At 39.6% G+C, this 19,073-nt stretch overlaps 1 protein-coding gene across 4 annotated transcripts in view; it reads left to right on the top strand.

Moving 5' to 3' along the window:
- The window catches only part of Cpq (carboxypeptidase Q), a 429,601-nt gene extending 410,737 nt beyond the window's left edge, over nt 1–18,864 (top strand). For all 4 annotated transcript variants that reach the window (XM_042264686.2, XM_076555949.1, XM_076555948.1 and 1 more), the window contains one exon: nt 18,411–18,864. In XM_042264686.2, coding sequence (XP_042120620.2) covers nt 18,411–18,601 — 191 coding nt within the window. In that variant the 3' untranslated portion in view covers nt 18,602–18,864. The remainder of the gene's footprint in view (nt 1–18,410) is intronic.
- Nucleotides 18,865–19,073: the final 209 nt, after the last annotated feature.

The following is a 19,073-nucleotide window of genomic DNA, read 5'->3' as shown; positions in this document are numbered from 1 at the left end:
ACAGTCAAACAATGGGCAGAGCTCCTGGAGTCCTGCTGAAGAAAGCGGGGAGGAATTGAATGAGCCAGGAGGTTCAAGGTCATGACAGGGGAGTCCACAGAAACAGCTGACCTGAGCTCAGAGGAGCTCATGGACTCTGAACTTAGGGAGCCGCATGAGGCCCTCTGCATGTGTGTGACAGATGTGTAGCTTAATCTGACTTTGAGACTCCTGGCAGTGACATCATGACCTGTCCCTGGCTTGCTTAGCTGGCTGTTAGGAACCTGTTCCCTATGCTGGATTACCTCACCCAGCCTTGATGCAGGGGTAGGAGCTTGGTCCTGCCTCAAATTGATAAGCCATGCTTTGTTCAGGCCCACGGGAGGCCTGCCCCTTCCTGAATGGTGATGATAGAGGAGGAGTAGGTGCGTAGGTGCGGGAGAAGGGTAAATAGGAGGCAGGGGCTGGGATGGAGGGTGGGAGGAACTGGAGGAGAAGAGGGAGGGGGAACTGTAGTCGGTGTGTAGAATAAATGAAAAAATAATTAATAAACAAAATTAATTGATTGATTGATTGATTGATTGATTAATGCCTGGAAGACCTCTTTGGTCTGGGCAGTGAAGTGAGATGAGAAGCTTCTACTTGAAGTAGATAGTGGTTAACCCAGAAAAACCACAACTGGTCAAGGTACAAATAGGATAACAGACTGTGGAATGCTCAGCCCCAAAGGACACCTGTATGGCACTCTGTCCTTCTAATATCTAAATTAACAGAGAGAAGGGAAGTGGGCATGAAGTTCCAACTCCTAGCCAAGAAGCCACTGGAAATCAATAGGGATAGTCAGTTTTCTTTAAGACTATATAACCCTTGGTAAGGCACCCACATTCCAGTGGAACCCAACACATCCAAAGATACATGGGCAGCACAAATTGGACTTGATAGTGGGGAAAAGAAGACAAAAACTTGAAATGAAAAGGGAAAGAATTAGGGTAGGGGTAAATATTATCAAAACACAATTTGTAAAATTCTCAAATAGCTAAATTAAAATTTTAATGTATAAATTTATGACATGTAAATTGTGTATAAAAGGCAGCAGTCCTTTTGTGATTAGTAATGGAGGCAATGTCAGTACTTACTAGTGTCTTGTTGTTTCTCAAGGTTTTGTAGCAGTATGAGTGCTGTAACTTGGTTAGGGGTCTATCGTGGGTTGCTTGTCTACCTGAGCATCACAACTGGAATGCAACTCTCTGTCCCCTTAGCTCTTACACAACTTTTGTTGGTCAAGTCCTAGTTCCCATGTTTGAGCCTTCTCCAGTCTATCACAATCTTTTGTTTAAAAAATTTCCCTTGACTCATTTTATGAATACGATAGATGCTCAATAAATGCTTTTCTGGAAATTAATTTGACTGAACTACTGGGGGAAGGAATGAGTTTCCTGTCAATGGAGGTATTCAAACAGGATTGAGGGGTCTCTGCAGATGTCAAGGCAGGCAGCCAGCCCCAAAAGTAAGAATGAAAACTAGATTCAGACTGACTTCGTCAACCTGAATCAAAACTTCTAGAGAGTTTGATGCCAGGTGGTTGAATGTGAGAACATTTAAACATAAGAGAATTTTGGGGAAAATTTCCAGGCAACAATCATTCTCGTTCCACTTTTTCAGGTAACAATCACTCTAATTCCAGGTGAGCAATAAAGCTTACGGCGTGACTACATAGAAACTCCTTTCAAAGTACATGTGACCTTGAGGGTGGGTTCTGTAAGTAAATGGCCTAGAGTCTAGTGTGGTCTCTGACTGAGACAGCATGGAGGTCAGCAGGCCATAAAATAATAAAATGCACACAACATCTACCCCAAGGATGGGTTCTAAAGATAATGGTCTAGGAAGGGAGAGTCTAGGGGATTTGGGTGAGGTCTGGCTCTATATCAAAAGGTGGATGAAGTCTGCCACTACTGACAACAAAAAGTCACCAGGACATTAACAGTGTCCATTCTCAGCATTCTGGGCAGAAAACAGGTATTTCCTTCTTTGAGGAATTACCCCTGCATGGTTAACATTCCTGGTTCCCTAATATTCTGTGGGTTCAAGGATCTTTGTGCCCCCAACATGGGATATATTAACAGTCATATATTAGGGTCTTTATTAATTAATCTGATAAGAAATATTCATTATGGAAGACAGAAAAGCATTATTTCTTTTTTAATTTTAATGGAGTTATTTGAATCTTAGATAGTTATTGAACCAGACAAGTGGTTTGTGTGGAAAGAAAAATTCCAAATGGATGAGTCATTTCTCCATGGAGAGAGAATCATAAAAAAAAAAACAGGAAGATTAGCAACCATCCTGGCAACCCACTGGCCACAGGCAGAGCAATCCAGGAGACTAGATCAGATTCCTGTTGCAAGCAAGGAAAGTATTCAAGTTTCATTTCTGTTACTGTGATATACATATGCATTATATCCATACACAACATACACATCCATATCCTGACAAACAGAAACTCAGGGAGGACAGAGTTCATTTTAGCTTGCCATTCTGGGTTACAGTCCATTACTGCACAGAAATCTTGAAAGGTTTGATCAGATTACACTCATGGTCAAGAGCAGAAAGAACAAACAAACAAAACCACACATGTGCTGCTGACTTGCTACTCAGCTCAATTTCTCCATCCTTATAAAGTTCAGGACCCCCTAGGGAATGGTGCTGCACACAGTAGGCAGGACCTTCCCACATCAATTAATTTAATTAAGACAGTCTCCAACAGATAAGTCCATAGGGGACCCCAATGTAGACAATCCCTCATTGAGACTTTCTTTCCCAGGTGATTCTAAGCTATGTCAAGTTAATGAAGTTAACTATCCCAGGAAGTATATGATTTTGAGAGTGTACAAGACAGATATGGTATCTAATAGAAAGGCTTTCAAAAGACACAAGTTCATGTACGAGGTTCCTGGAAAAAGATGCAAGTGATGGTACAGGTGGGAGGTTACTTGGACAGCTTCATGGTGCTGTCTATCAATGTCAGTGTCATCCAAGGACCTTGGCTTCTCCTAGGCCTTCTCTTCTATCCTTCAGGACCAACACAAGGAGGTCTGCAGAGCTTTATGCCTGACTTGTTTGCTTATAATTATCATTATTACCTTTAAGCCAGAGTTTACTCGTCTGTAAAATGAGGGTAATAATAATTACAGAATCACTGTGAATTCTTGATAAGATATTGCACGTAAGTATTAGTACAAGCTGTAGCTCACAGAAAGCATTTAGGAGACCCTAGCTGTGACTGTGGTGATGAATTTGTTACTTCCATCCATGATTACACTGTCTGTCACTTACTCCAAAGACAAAAAGCAGTAATACTGTCCCCCAGCACCCACAGTGAAACACTCTGAGCTACCACTCACCCACCCATAACAGTCATTACTACATTAAAATCAGACTTGGGGGAAGGAGAAACTTGACTTTGCTTCTCAATTTTCATCTGCACACTCAGTGTTTTTAGATACATCCTGTTGTTTGAGTTAGCCTCACTTCTGCTAGTTTTCATGATCCACAAGGGCAGGGACCTGAGAAGTTGTGCCCACCACTCTGTCTCCAGAGTCTGGATGCGTGGTAGGAATTCAGGAATATCAGTAGAATGAACATGGTCCCCTTTGCACAAGTCTTCAGTGCAAGCAGTGTTAGCAAGAACTTGCTGGCAGCTGCCTTGCTGTGCAGTGATGGGTGAATGGTAAGTGCTCTGATCTTCTGGGCAGCCATTTCACCTGTCCACAGCAGCAGGAAGCCTACTTCTCTACTGTATGAAGTTAAACAAGAACTAATTCAAGCCTCGTGCTCCATGTTGCCCATAATTAGGCCTTCTTACCAGTTAGACTAGTTGGTGGAAAGAGTGCAGAGTTTCCACCTATTGTCAAGAAGACTAAAGGCTTCAGAAATAGAAGAGAGGGAATCCTGGTAAGATTCATCACCTCCTGGAAGCATTTCTGGGTCTGTAGCAGATGTCTCAAGCTCCTTTTGACCACTTAGCTCATAACTCTGCAGCTTGACTGTGAATAATGGACCAGCTAATGGCATGTTCCCCCACAATGCAGCACTGGCCTCCTATGTCACCACTGGTCTTTTTTTAAAGAATACATAGAAATATATAAGTTGCTATTTTTCTTGCATTATAAATATCACATAAACAGTCAGATGTACTGAGATCTTATTTGGGATGGCTACTAAGAGTAGCTACTGATTCTTATTAGGAAGATTGTCCTAAAATTAATTAATGAGGGTCAACTGTAAATAGCATTGGGAATTTAGTTACATTTAAATGCTAAATTTGTATCTCAGATCTGCAGCCTTTCTTGGCTTACCTTGGGCCAGGATTTTTTCATGACCACTGGCATTTAATGGACATTCCAAGAACAAATGTTTTGCTTTAAGTGAAATGTGTTTGTATTAAATGCATTTTCAGTTCCTAGGTTTTTTTTTTCTTGTATCTTTGTTTTCCTTTGGTTTGGAAGTCAGAAAGCTATTCCCATGGAAGCCTGTTTATACCCTTGCTGCACAATGGGTTTCAGAGGACTCTACTTTAGAAGATTTGCTGTAAAAATATTACATCCCTTCATCACTAAAGGGCCTGAGTTTTTCTTCCAAAGGATAAACTGCCAGATGTCCAAGAAAACAAAAGGTTATTTGAATAAGTAAGAAGAAGGTGTCTTAGAAAGGCTGCACTAACGTTCACCTAGCTTTTCTCCATTATAAATATCATTTTCTGCCTGTAAGAATTATTGTTTGAGGCAAAGATTGTTGACTGTATATTTCTATCCTTTCCATTGTTTTTCAGAAACTGACTTTGTAGAAACCTCACTAATATTTCATAGTATTAGCTAAGTACTTTCCCATCTTTCTGTAACCAAATCTGTAGTCAGAATTTTCTGTCCCATGAGTCAGCTCCCAAAAACCACATTGTGCCTTAAGTCATAGACAGAACAGCTACCTACTACATAAAGCTCAGCCATAACTGAGGCTCGTTACTAACTAGCTCTTTTAACTTAAATTAACCCATTTCTGTTCATCTATGTATTGCTATGTGGCTTGTGGCTTTACTCGTCCTCTAGCATGTCTTACTCCCCCTGCATCTCCTGGTGACCCCACCTTTCTTCTTCCCAGTGTCCTCTGTGTTTGGCTGTCCTGCCTATATCCCCTGACTAGCTAATGGACATTTAGGTTTTGTATTAAATAAATAAGAAGGTGCCTTGGCAAAGACACATCTTCACAGTGAACAAAAAGAGTATTCCACAACACAACTGTCCTACACAAAAGCATAGACATCCATTATAGATAAATCTATACTGGCACACAAGCAAGACTAGAAACTAAGAAGGATCCAGAGAATCCCAACCCAGCTCAGCTTTTCTCACCTTTAGAGCTGCCTCTAAATTGTCCATGAAACAACCATTATTCTCCTGAACATGATACATATTTTCCTTAGTGACTAAGTTTTTATTGTACTGTAATGTGTCTTTTAGGATAGAATTTGGGTTTGGGGAGATGGGCTATTGGTAAAGCACTTAATGCAAGTGTGAAAGACCTAAGTTTGAATCTGAAGAACCCAAACAAAAGCTGGGCCTGGTAGTATACCTTTGTAATCCCAATGCTCCTTCAGCAAGATGAAAGTCAGAGACAGGCGAATTCCTGGAAGCTCAAATGTCAGCTAGCCTGTCATATGTAGCACAAAACAGTAACAAACCGAAAGGCAAGGACCAACACCTACATGCACACATACACACAGAGATGGACATTTTCAGTAGTATGGTGTTCTGCTATATGTATCTCTTATCGTTCATCTCACAGCTTCTTGTGACCTTGACACCTTGGAATGCCAAAACTGTAAAAAGCGCATTTTGGCTTAGACTCCTTGTCCTTCCAGTCCTACATTGATTGCCCCAGGGGCATTTTGTGGGGAGCTAGAGAACCAAATTGACATCATCCCTAAAATAATTAGATTTACATGCTTCAAAATAATTTCATTTGTTTGTAATCCAATATAGCTTAACTCTTGTTAATAACAATTGAATAACTCCAATCCTATTGGAGCTCCTTAAAATAATTATGATATATGTTACTTTTTTTATTTGAGCATTCTTATTTTTGCAACTATAGTGGTGATTCACAAGATTCTGTAATTGGAATGGACTTGCCAACTTCTTAAGACTGATTTCAGTTCTAAATGCTACCAGTCCTGCAGTGCTGAAGAAAAAAATAGCTGCTGTTTTCTTCTGCTCTCACACCCACATAGCTCCCCATTCGCATCAAGACATCCCTTTTATCCAGAGGCCAAGGACGGAACAAAGTCTGAGGACAGCTTGGGATACATAATGAGTTCCAGACCCACTTCAGTTATAGTATGAGACTCAGTATCAAAACAAACAAACAAAAACTACACTCTTTAATACCATGGTAACACACATTTTATCACTCATCTGGCTTTTGCAGGGTTCTTAAATAGGAAAAAGGTGCCATTTTCTCTTTTTCTATAGCTCATTCCCTCCTTGTAGGTGTTATTAAAATGTTAGTAAAGGCATCCTCCTATAAAAACTGTCTCTTCCCCCTATAGAGTAAATATTTAAATGCTTAGTAATAGGTGCTGGGTTTTCTAAACTCTGTCAGCTCAGCTATGTGAAGTAAGACTCACTTGTCTGTAGATGTAATTCTAAATGGTCTTATTAAATAAGAAACACAGAGCCAAATGCACAGTTAAAAGCCCAAAGATCAGAGAGCCGTAGCCAAGAGCTAAGACCACCTTCTTACCCTCGCTGCCACTGCCGTTCTTCCCCTCAGAAAAAGACCTACTTCCTGTGTGTCTGTATTTTTATTGCCTTTCTGTTCTGCTTGCTCATTGGCTCTAAATCCAACCACATGACTTCTTTGTCACTGCCTGTCTATACAGACCTTCAGGTTTCTATGGTTGGTACTTGGATTAAAGGTGTGTGTCACCATGCTGGCTGTGTCCTTGAACACACAGACTCTGCCTGCCATTCTATCTGATTAAGGGTGTGTGCCACCACTGCCAGACTTCTGATCCCTAGGCAACTTTATTTATTAACATACAAATAAAATCACATTTCAGCACAAATAAAATATCACCATACTTGTCAGTAGTTCTTAGGTTCTGCCTTGTGACGGGTCACATTTTACTCTCACCCACCCAGCTTTCAATGCTATAAGCAGACATCAAACAATGATTGACAAAAGTAGGACTCTGGCCCAGGCATTTCCACAGCACTGCCAAAACCCTGCCTAGGTGTCTACTGTGTGCATGGGAATCAGGCCACAATAACACGAGTATAAGTCGTTCCACTTGGCTAATGCCTATCTATGATCCTGGTTGCTAACAAAGCAGGAGGTGGTTATATAGAGATGGAGGAAGAAAGGTGAGTTCAAATGTTGTATTGGCTAAAAACTGCCTTCTAGTATGGAAGGACTTTGTATCTTTATTTGTAACTAGAAATCAAAAATCTGTCCATCTGAACATAATTACTCAAATCCACAATAATTGTAAAGCTTTCATTGTAAATGCCACCCTAGAAACAATCATTAGAGTTTTCTCTCAGGTCCAGACATTTACTGAGTGTTCTTTCTTGCAATGTGCTCTATCAGACAAAAAAAAAAAAAAAAAAGCACAAGAATAAACCCAAACTCTTTCAATCATAGTTTTTTGTTGTTGTTTTGTTTTTTAGCAAGTATCACTTTCTGAGTTTGTGGAGACTGGCAGGTCAGCTTTTACACCTGAGTCACATCTGCTCAGATAGTAAAAAACTGCATTGACATTAGACCATGAAGGAAAAGTGGCCAATAAATCTGCATGATCCAAACAGGAAACAATAAATTAGGACTGAAACATAATCATGAGTAAAAGTACACCATCCAAGGAAAGGACAATATTGTTTTGTCTTAGAAAACAAGAGAGGCAAAGTCAAAGAGCTAGGATTTGGAGTTTATTGCCACATTACCAAGACACACAGACCTCTAAAACTATGAAAGCAATGATAATGAGCCTAGTCATAGAAATGGTGTGAGGTTGATCAAGGGAGAAAGAATGGGTATTCAGGAGTGGGTAGCTGTTGAGGAAGTACCAACTTTTATATACTCAGAGGCACATAGCACATATAAATACACATATATATACATATACAGGTGTATTAATTCATTTTTCTAAATCCTTTTGACCCACCACTACATACATGCTGCAAAAGGTATGGAGGAGAGGTTGGTGTGAAAAGGGTGATATGATATAGTCATGGATCAATGACTATAAGTCATTACATAAATCTTAAAAGCCAGGCTGAAAAAGGATATTGGATGTTTCATCATGAAGAAATAAAAAATGACTGAGAATATAGACATGCTTAAATTAACCTGATGTAAATATTACATGAGAATATACTGTTGAAACATCTCATTATACTCCATTGTTATATAGAATTTTTATTGTTGCTATATCAGTTTTAAAATATTAGTTTTAAAATGATTCAGAGTAGAGGACATCATGAGTGACCAGAGGTAAGGGTGGACTTTCGATGGCTGAGAAATCCCAGGAGAATTGGCAGGCCTGTCCAATATGAGCCCAGACTCACCCTTTCTTGCTTCCAAGATCAGACAAGATCAGATGTTTTGGGGTGGTATGGCCACAGTGGATATCTACTTTCTGATAATCTGAGTTTACTTTGTGAATGTATTTCTCCTACATGATCCAGTATAGCCCCAATTCAAATTTCTACCCCCTTGCCATAAGGTCAAAATGGGCCTTGGGAGGGGTAGGGCAATAAGTGGACTGAGTCACACCAGTCAAATTTCCTCAGAGGAAAGGCTGATTTCTTGAGACAAGGCGGTGAGAGTAGGTACATGGTAAGGATTTTAAACCAAAGAAACCCAAATTTGACTCCTTTTTTTAACTAATTTTTTTTTCATTTATTTTACATACAAACCACAGTTTCTCCTCCCTTCTCTCCTCCCATTCCCTCCCCCTACTTTCTTTTCACATCCTCCATCTATTCCATCTCCATCCCCATAGAAAAAGCCAGGCCTCCCATGTGAGTCAGCAAAGCATGGCACATCAAGTTGAGGTAGGACCAAGCTCCTCCCATCTGCACCAAGGTTGGGTGAGGCAACCCAGCATGAGTATTGGGTTCCCAAAAGCCAGCCTAAGGATACGGAGTAAGGGGAACACTCCTCTACTATTGGTGGGAGTGCAAACTTGTACAGTCACTTTAGAAATCAGTATGGCAGTTTCTCAGAAAATTGGGAATCCATCTACCTCAAGACCTAGCTATACCACTCTTGGGCATATACCCAAAGGATGCTCAATCATACCTCAAGGACACATGCTCAACTATGTTCATAGCAGCATTATTCATAATAGCCAGAACCTGCAAACAACCAAGTTTGACTCCTATCTCTCTACTAGTTGCTACTTTATGGATTTAGACAAGTATGGTGTCTGTTTTCCATCTGCTGCTGTTATTGATGATCCATTGCTTGTGGTGTCACTGAGAGAATTAAATAAAATAATTTTCAAAGAGCTCCAGGCACACAAGAAGCACTGGGCAGATAGTGACTAATCTTGGTTGCTTCTCCGTAGGATGTCTCCATAACTATCATCATGTGGTATTGGTTAGTCTTACTAGTATTCATTCTAGTCCTGCTGCTGCCTTCCAGTTCTTCAACTTTGTGGGAGAAGGTTCAGTCCACAGAGTTCCGCCACCCTGTGACCTGGAGGTCACCAGGAGAGTCAGTGCTGACCTCAACTATGTGCTCAGAGTTGTCCCACATTTCCCAATGCCTGGATGTTTCACAGACATAGTGGTGCCTGGAAACTTTTAGCATAATCTTGAAGGTTCTTGGTTAGGTGGAAAGTTTATAATCTCAAATTGGAATGCTTTTAAAGGAGTTTGGATTGGAGGTCTTTTTCTTTTCTACTGTAGCCTGTCTTTTGTTTTCTTTTTCTTTTTTTCATCCCCTATAAACTGTTTTCTCTTCTGAGAAGCTATGGGTGAGGAAGCTATTAATTAACTACTCCTGATTCTAATTTTCAGAAAGATTTAATAGGGATTAAACTGCCTCCTTGAAAAGAGAGATTAAATGCCTGCAAATTCTATGAATTGACTTTCTAATTGTTTTGGCAATAATGTTTTTTCACATGACAATGTAGCTGAAAAAAATAATAATTTTAATTAAATTTTAAATATATTTTTAGCACTTTATGGATCCTAAGGAGACTGTTTCCTTGTAGGGAATATATTAAGAACACAACATTCTTCTCTAACCCCATAATTATTATGATCAGGGGAAAGCCTGTAATGCATTCCATTGCAATTAAATAGTGTGCCCCAGACTGAGATTTGTTTACAAAGGAGAAAGAGATTCCCCACAGCTGCTCGCCTATGTGTGCAGCCTTCACAAAGCACCACAGCAGCATGTATTTGACAAAAATCACACACTTGAATTTGAACTGTAGAGCTTGAATATCTTTGCAAAAGTTCTCATAACATAAATTTTTTAATTCTTGTTCATGAAAACCCTCTGATACATATGTGTGAGGGATGACACACCACAAGCAGGTGTGTGTGCATCTCTGTGTATTGCCCACCCGTATCTTTAGGAATTAGCAAGAGTTCATTCTTGTTCTGACAGCCTGCACACAGCATGGTCATTACCACTCTGTCCCTTTGGGGAATGAATATACTGTGAACAGTATGGGGCAGAGTGGGTATCTCTAATGATAGTCATAGACTAGTCATCACCTAAGCTCACAGCTGGAAGATACTTTTTGTGAGATGAGTGTTTACAAAAAGGATTCAGAGGGATGTAAATGGAGGGAGAGGGGGAAAAATCACTCAAATCAGGGTCAAGGCAATGTCGCATAGAACACATTTCATGGTCTAACTATGCCATCACTATGAATAATCATCAGAACTTTGATTGATTAAATTAGGATTTTAAACCCTCCAAGTGGCATTTAATTGATCCTGATGCTATGGGTATGTTGGAGCTTCTGTGGGTATATAACAGCCATAATAAAGGCTTAATTGAGTGCCTACTAATCCTCAGCAGCATCTTGAAGGTTAGCTATCATTATCCCCATTTTATGATTGAAGACACTAAAATGGAATGGCCTTGCAGAGACTTTCAAAGTCACCCAATTATTGAGCAGAAGAGTCTGAATTTGAACTCGGGCCTATCTTCCTCAGTTTTCTCAGCTGTATCTCCCTTCTCTTTGACTGACATCCTTACCTCCCAAATCTCCCTTAAAAATACTTTCCAACAGTGAAAGGCCTCAGAATGCTGTAGCTTATTTCCAGGGAAGAATATTGCTCCTTAGAGCAAACTCCTTCTAGCAGTTTTCCATGTCTAAAGAGCATTTGATGATTCCCTGTTCAGAGCTCATACACCTGTCAAAAGATACCATGCAATTACCCCTAGGGACAGCTAGCATTAGCCCACCTTTCTCTCAAATTGAAATGCAGGAGCTCCCATGGTGCTGCTCTGTTAGATCAGTGGCTGTCACTGATAAAGTGTCTCCTTGGAATTACAAAGACAAAGCTCCAGGGCTGCCACTGGGCTTCCCACAGCTTCCGTGGATATCAGCATGCCTGGTGGCAAGCTTCTGGGTTGTTTTTATTTTGCATAATGTCCATGGGAACTTAGATGATGTAGGAGGAAATGCCTTCCTTAAGTCACAGGCTCTAAAGAGAGGCAGCCAAACGTCACCCATCTGGCAGTCAGATTCCTTCAGTCAGAGACACAAAAGGACTTTTGGAAGCCTGAAAAGGACATCACAATACATCTTGCCTTTATTTTTCCAATATGGCATTTGAATCCCATTTTTATCAGCTAACTTGCAGTGTTCTTAAGAAGCCCTGTATGGAATCAACCGGGCCCCAAGTGTTCATGCTTTGCTGGGATTAAATGTCCCTCACTCTTTATCCTCTATCCACTCTCAGTAATTTCCATTTTATGAACTTCTTAACTCTGTGCTGTGTGTGTGTGTGAGTGTGTGTGTGTGTGTGTGTGTGTGTGTGTGTGTGTGTGTGTGTGTGTGTGTGTGTGTGATTTTGACATTCACTTGCTGCTCTCTGGAATCTAGGGAGTGTGTGCTTTCTACCAACCCCCCAAATAAATTCTAAAATGTCACAGTTCTGTGAAGATACTTACAGCTACTGCCAGAGAAAACATGCGGATTTGACTTTCCTGGGAGCCATGAGCTTCTTGTATAAGGAAGCTCCTGTTTTTAATGGATTCTGGCCTTTCTGGGAAGATTGGTTATTTCATTCTCAAGCCTCCTTGAGAATTTCAGAGGCCGGGAAGTTGCCAATATGGCCTCTCCTCTAACTGCACTCCAGCACTCTCCTCAACTTTGTGATCTCTGGAGTCACCCACCTGTTTTGGGGTGTCTACCTGAGACAAAGCTGCAGCTGTCCCTCTGTCCTAACCATTAACTGCGTAAGTCTCTCACTTATGCACTACACCAGCCCATTTTCAGGCCTACCATTGCCAGTTGCCCATTTTATCTGTCAATTATTAACCGATTTATCTCACATCGCACAAATCAAAAATGTTTACACATTCCATGCACTTGGAATCCCTGTTTCCACTGCTCTCTATTTACATCATAAGGACTTGTGCATTATGCGTCCCTCCACATCCCTCCTTATCGTTCTCTAACATGCAGTGAGTACTGGGTGAACTGTTATGTGTTCTGCTAATAAATCCCTTTGCCAGCTGATGTATTTGGGTTTGGCCCAGAGGAACCCAGAAGAGTTTTAGGAGGCATGAGCTAGAGACTGAGACCCAGGCTTCCAAACGACCAGAGCGCCTCTCTTTTCCCTAGCACTCACTCTTAGTTCCTTCCTATCCTATCCTGCCCTCCGTTTTAGACTCAGGTTGGCAATGGCTCTCCACTGTGGCTAGTCCTGACTTGTTTTATCTATTATTTATTTAACCCTAATAATTCTTTGTAAGTAATCTCTTCTGTGAATTCCCCAAGTTGCCTTGTTCTAAATCCCATATTTTCCAAGGTGGTGCATCACCCTCTAGGCCGAATTTGCTCGTAAAATTTAGCCCCCACTCATTCAATAAGTAAATACACTTCCATCTTGTGTTTGGTGCTAGGCAGTAGGCACTGACGGCAGAGTGGGTATCAGAATGGAGGGTCTGACTCTGGGGAGCTTACAATAGGTCATGAAAAAAGTGCAAATACAGTTATAACAAAGGATGGTGGAAATGATGAGGACAGTGAAGAGAACACACAGCATAACCTTGTCATCCAGTGACATCCTAGCTGCTGCTATAACTCATGAGTACATCCTCCCCTGCTGCAGAATACTGTTTCAGATGTTAGAAATTAAGTTCCTTTTACCTTAATGTTGGCCTTTAATCTTAGCCTACTACCTAGAATGTTACGGGGATTCAAAAAACGTTTCCCCAGTTCATTTGGACTGAGTCTTCAGAACATTGATGGACCTCAGCTCCAGCCTGCCCACTACCAGTTTTATGTTATCAGGCTGGAGGATCACCCTTTCTGAGTCTTGGGTGAGCAGATAACATACTGGTTCAGAGAAAAAGTCACTGCACAGAAAAAAAAATCACTTAAACATGGGTGAAGAGTTCAACAGCTACTGTCAGTTAACATATGTTGCTTGTCACTTGCCAGTAGGCATAGGGATGAGTCATTGTCAGGGTATGGATGAGTTTCTTTTCTTTCTATATTTCCCTTTCCTAGCCTGCATTACATTTAGTAGAGCCTTGGCTAAATTTGGCATGGGAAACCTCAACTTCACTTCAGAGCAAGGCTGTTAGGAAAATAGGTAGAATATATGTTTAACTTAAGTTTTTAAAACTTAGACCATCATGGAGAAAATCAGTCCTAGGCAATGAGGTCTCAGGGACAATTGTAACACCCAACTTATGGGCAGGAAGCAGGAGAGTGCTGTCAATGTGGTTATCCTAAGTTCATAATCATTCCTTTCCTCCTAATAATTAAACAATCATTATCTGGAGGTAATGTAAGCAGATTCAGAGCAGTTAGAAACACAAAGTGGGAATCAGCAGTGGTATGATGGGACCCAGCCTTTACCTGTCCATCCCACAGGGCATGGGCTTTCAGGACCATGAGAGACACTTAGCCTCCAGGTGCTTGTGTGATGTAAGGTACTAATGTGGTAGTCATTAGATAGTTTGTGACTGAACAGAGATAAAGCAGATGGCTTTCAGACTGGGGAGTAGGCAGGAGAGGAAGGAATGAGAAGAGGGAAGAAAATTAACCCTGAAAAGGACAAGAGAGAAGTGGGAGGAAGAAGCCTAGAAAACACAAGGAACAGGGAGCTAAAATCCAGGGGGTATAAGCAAATCAAATTGAAAAATAACCATGATCCACATAAATGGATTATAATCTCCTGATAAAACTCAAATATTCCCAGGCTAGATTTTGAAAACTTTCTTTAGAAAAAAAACACTAAGAATGTAAGGACGGGGCATAAAATGATGGAGCAAAGCGGGCAGCGTTGTGTTCTGCATAAAGAAGCAACTGGGCCATCTCAAACATAGGAGAAGCTGGATTAAATATGGGAGAAATACAAATCCTCACTCAGTAATCATGAAAGACATTGAATCATTACTTAGCATTTCTATTATGAAGAAAATATCAAGACATGTATATTACTACACATAAGGAGACAACCACAAATCAATAAAAGTTCAATCTACCAGTAAGATAGAATTCTGAATTCATGTATTCCTTGGAGCATAACTTTGAAATACATTGAAAGGCATTTCTGGAGTTATAGAATAACTGTAAAATAGAAAACACATTGAAATCATGAATGGACATTTTTGTCTATACCTCCCCAACTTACACATCAGATGCATAACAAGTAAACAAGGAATTAAAAGTTTAAAGAACGCAATTAATACTCCAGATCTAGAAACATGCCCAGCACACTGGACACACATCCTTTATAAGTAGTGCATGTGCAACATTTGTGAAAGTAGACGTGATAGTAGGCCATGGAGCAAATCACAACAAAATTCAAAGAATTTGCACCATACAGCCCACATTATATGATAGCTATATCAGAGATTAACAGCAAAAATTAAACAAGGAAACCTCATTTTTGAATATTAAGAATATTCACTATAAAACGTAAGTTGATGACAAGCTCAACCTAGAAATTAATAAGCATTTAAAACTGAGTAGTCATGAACACTCTAATCAGAATTGGTTGGAAGGCTAAGATTATAGTCCTGGTGAGTATGCCAGAAACAAAGGAAATTTGCAAAATAATAAACCAAGCATTTAACTCAAGTAAGAAAACAAACCAAAGAAAGAAGGGGAAGCCAGGTGGTGGTGGTGCATGCCTTTAATCCCAGCACTCAGGAGGCAGAGGCAGGTGGATCTCTTTGAGTTCAAGGCCAGCCTGGTCTACCGAGTGAGATGCAGGACAGGCACTAAAACTACACCGAGAACCCCTCTCTGGAAAAAAAAAACAAAAACAAAAAAAAAGAAAGAAAGGGAAAGATAAATCTAAGAGCAAAATCCAGTGGAAGAAAAACTACTAGATAGTAGAAAGTATCCCCAAAGCTCCAATTTGTCTTTTTCTTTGAAAGGCAACAAAAATGGCAAGTTGCTGGCTAGAGAGGAGACACTGAAAATCTGCATCAGATACAAAGAGAGAGACATCACTGCAGAATGAATGGCATTGTCAAAAGTAAAAAGAGGGTATTATTGACAACTTCTCAGTGATTATTTTGAAGATTAGTCAAAGCCCACATATTTCTAGAATATGAATTTCCAAAGATAATCAGAAAGAAACACAAAACTTAAGTAGCTCAGTAACCATGAAAAAAATTAAATCATTAGTTAACATTTTTGTCATAAAGAAAATATCAGACTTTGGTGGCTTTATAAAAAGTCCTATAAAATAACCAGGAAAGAATTTATAGCTACTATGCAAGATACTCCAGAATAAAGACAAAAAAGAAACTCCATCTGATGACTCACATACAGTTTTCTATTTAAGCTGGATAGCCACAAACAAAAAAAGTAACTTTTACTACAATAGAGCCCATTAAGGAAAGAAAACTACCAAAACATGAGGAAGACTATATTTTGATTTTATTTTTATTTTTATTTTATGTGTATGGGTATTTTGCCTGTATGGATATCTCTATACCCATACACCATATAAGTTCCTTGTGCCTGCAGAGACCAGAATTGGACATTGGAGACCCTGGAACTAGAGACACAGATAGTTGTGAGCCACCATGTGCTGGGAATCAAACTTAGGTCCTCTGAAAGAGCAGCCAGTGTGATTAACCTCTGAGCAATCGCTCCATCTCCTGTACTATAAAATGTAAAGATGTTACAGAAGACTCAAATAGAAATAAATTACCATAACATTTTCAAAAAAAAACATGCTCAAAAAAACACAATATCCTGACTGAAAGATGTAAATCATTTTTGCATATCTTCCTCAAATTAATATGCAGGTTGATATAATTCTGGAAAACAATCCAAAAATAATTTTCTGTAATATTAAAGTAATTCTGAAGATTATGTGGAAGGCAACATAGTTAAGAATAACTAAAACACTTCTTGGAAGAGAAGGAAGGGGAAAGAAGGGGAGAAGGAGGAATGGGAGAAGTTGGAGAAAGCTGTCCTCCCCAATGTCAAGGGTTAGAAAGCAATGGCAATTGAGACAGGGTGATGTTAACATGGAGGCCAATGAAGAGACCAAAGAGACAGACTTGCTATCCCCAAGCAAGCCTTTACATAGAAGAAAATTAGATATATGAGGATATTGACACTGCAGATTAATGGGGAAGAGCACACATTAATCAATTTTCTCGACAACTAAAAAATAAAAACAGAAACCTACTTCACATACTACAGAAAAATCAATTCTAATTCTAGATGTGTGAAAACATTAACAATGAAGATAAAAGCTTTAAATTTTCAGAGTAGAACACAGGAGGATATTTTTAGTTTTAAGGGATGTGAAGCATCTCTTGAATGAAACATGCATAGCACCAATCATAAGTGAGAAGTTTCACAAATTCAGCTACATCAATAGTAAGAACATGTATTCAGAAAGAAAGCTGAGCCATAAACTGGAAAATAATATATGTGAACAATACCAAGAGAAGATTAGATTCAAAAATATATCATCTGGCACCTCAACAAGAAACAAAAATTCATATAGAAACATATATTCAATTTCATTAGCAACTTGAAGAATTAAAAAGGAAATGATGTTTGACACTCACCAGAAAAGCAAAAAAAAAAAAAATGCTTTTGGCAAAACCAAATGCTGGAGAACATATGAATCAAAATGACAGCTAGCTCATTTACTCACCATGGCCATGTAAATTAAAAGGAAAACATTTTGGAATTGAATAATAAAATTAACCACACATGCTCTGTAGCACAGCCATTCCACCCCAACATTTCTACCCTTTAGAATGTTGATAGTAGCATGTGCTTACAGAAACCTGGGAAAGAAAATGGATAAATTAATACAATGAGATAGAATTAAAACAAATTACAAAGAAGTATATTACAGCAATGCATGGTAAGAGTTAAACCTTACATGCATTTGAGTGGAAAGACAATACGCATAATATGTTTCGAACATAGAGTTTTGGCCATAGTGAGTGAGTGTGTGTGTGTGTGTGTGTGTGTGTGTGTGTGTGTGTGTGTGTGTGTGTGTGATAAAACCACAGGAAAAAAACAAGAACTGATTAGTACACGAGCAAAACAGGACTGTGACTCCTTGGGGGATAGAGCAGAGAACTACACTGAGAAGGAGAGTGAAAACATGGCCTCCTCAAGTACCAGAAACTGTTTTCTTGGGTGGAATGATAGACATGTCCTCTTCATAAGATCACCTTAAGGTCTTGCATACATAGGTTCTCTGCTGTCTTCTCTGTGTGTCATGCATTGCACAATAAAACAATCAGCATGACTCCCAGATGCTTCAGAGCTGCACCTAGACCTCCACAAGACCATCCAAGTAGTGGTCAAAGGATGAATTGAACAGGACATTTCTCCAGGCTCTAATTTGAGGCTAAAACCAGGGCTTTTTGTTCCTTTCAACTCTAATTTCTCATCTACCCTGAATGGAGTGTTAGCCACCCTTTCCCAAGTCTTTGTCAGCAAAGCTAAGGCATTCCTAGAACTCTCCCACAGCCTGACACATAAATCTTAGTGGTCAGAGGAATGTGATATAGCTATCTTCCTTCAAGACAGCCTTGGGAAACAATTACTTTGCCACTTCAGTTATCAGGGGGAGTGGACTGAAAGGATGTGAGGGGGTAGCAATGGTTTCTGAACAGCTATTCAGCGATGTTTGTCAAAATGCCACACTCAGAAATCTCCCTCTTCTCCCCAGGAGCCAGTCTGCGTGATGACTTATACAAATATTTCTCCTTCCATCATTCCCATGGAGACACCATGACTGCCATGGATCCCAAGCAGATGAATGTTGCTGCTGCTGTTTGGGCTGTTGTTGTTTACGTTGTTGCAGACATGGAAGAAATGCTACCCAGGTCCAGAGGAGAACAAGAAGGAAGGCCTCTTTAGCTGGGGATCCTGGCTTCGCATCTTCAAGATACCCACCTTCACAAAACAGTGTTATGCACTTAATCTAGAGGACAGAGCTTTCTTCATACCATCTGCTAATCATCTTTTCTTGATTCTTTCTTACCTGTTTCTAGAATAAGACATGATCCTCAATACTCCATAGAATCAGCACACTGTAGGGAATCACAATTAAGTCATTTCTTTATGTCACTTTGAAAACATACTGTTTCCCACTTTTAAAATAAACAGATCTTTGAAAAGCCTCTGATTCTGCATATTCATTTATAAACATTATTAAATATACTGAGACCTATTTTGTGGTTTATATTATGGAAAGAGTAAAAGAATTATAGAATCTTAATATTTTAATTGGATACATGAAGAGATTTGACTGTCTAGTTTATGCAATTCATATTATACATTTTAATAAAATATTGAAATTTCAAATTGGTAAAAAAAAAAAGAGAGAAAT

This window comes from Peromyscus maniculatus, chromosome 20 (genome assembly GCF_049852395.1).
Source record: "Peromyscus maniculatus bairdii isolate BWxNUB_F1_BW_parent chromosome 20, HU_Pman_BW_mat_3.1, whole genome shotgun sequence".
Lineage (NCBI taxonomy): Eukaryota > Metazoa > Chordata > Mammalia > Rodentia > Cricetidae > Peromyscus > Peromyscus maniculatus.
The sequence above is the reverse complement of the archived record's forward strand: the minus strand, read 5'-3'. Positions and strand labels throughout refer to the sequence as shown.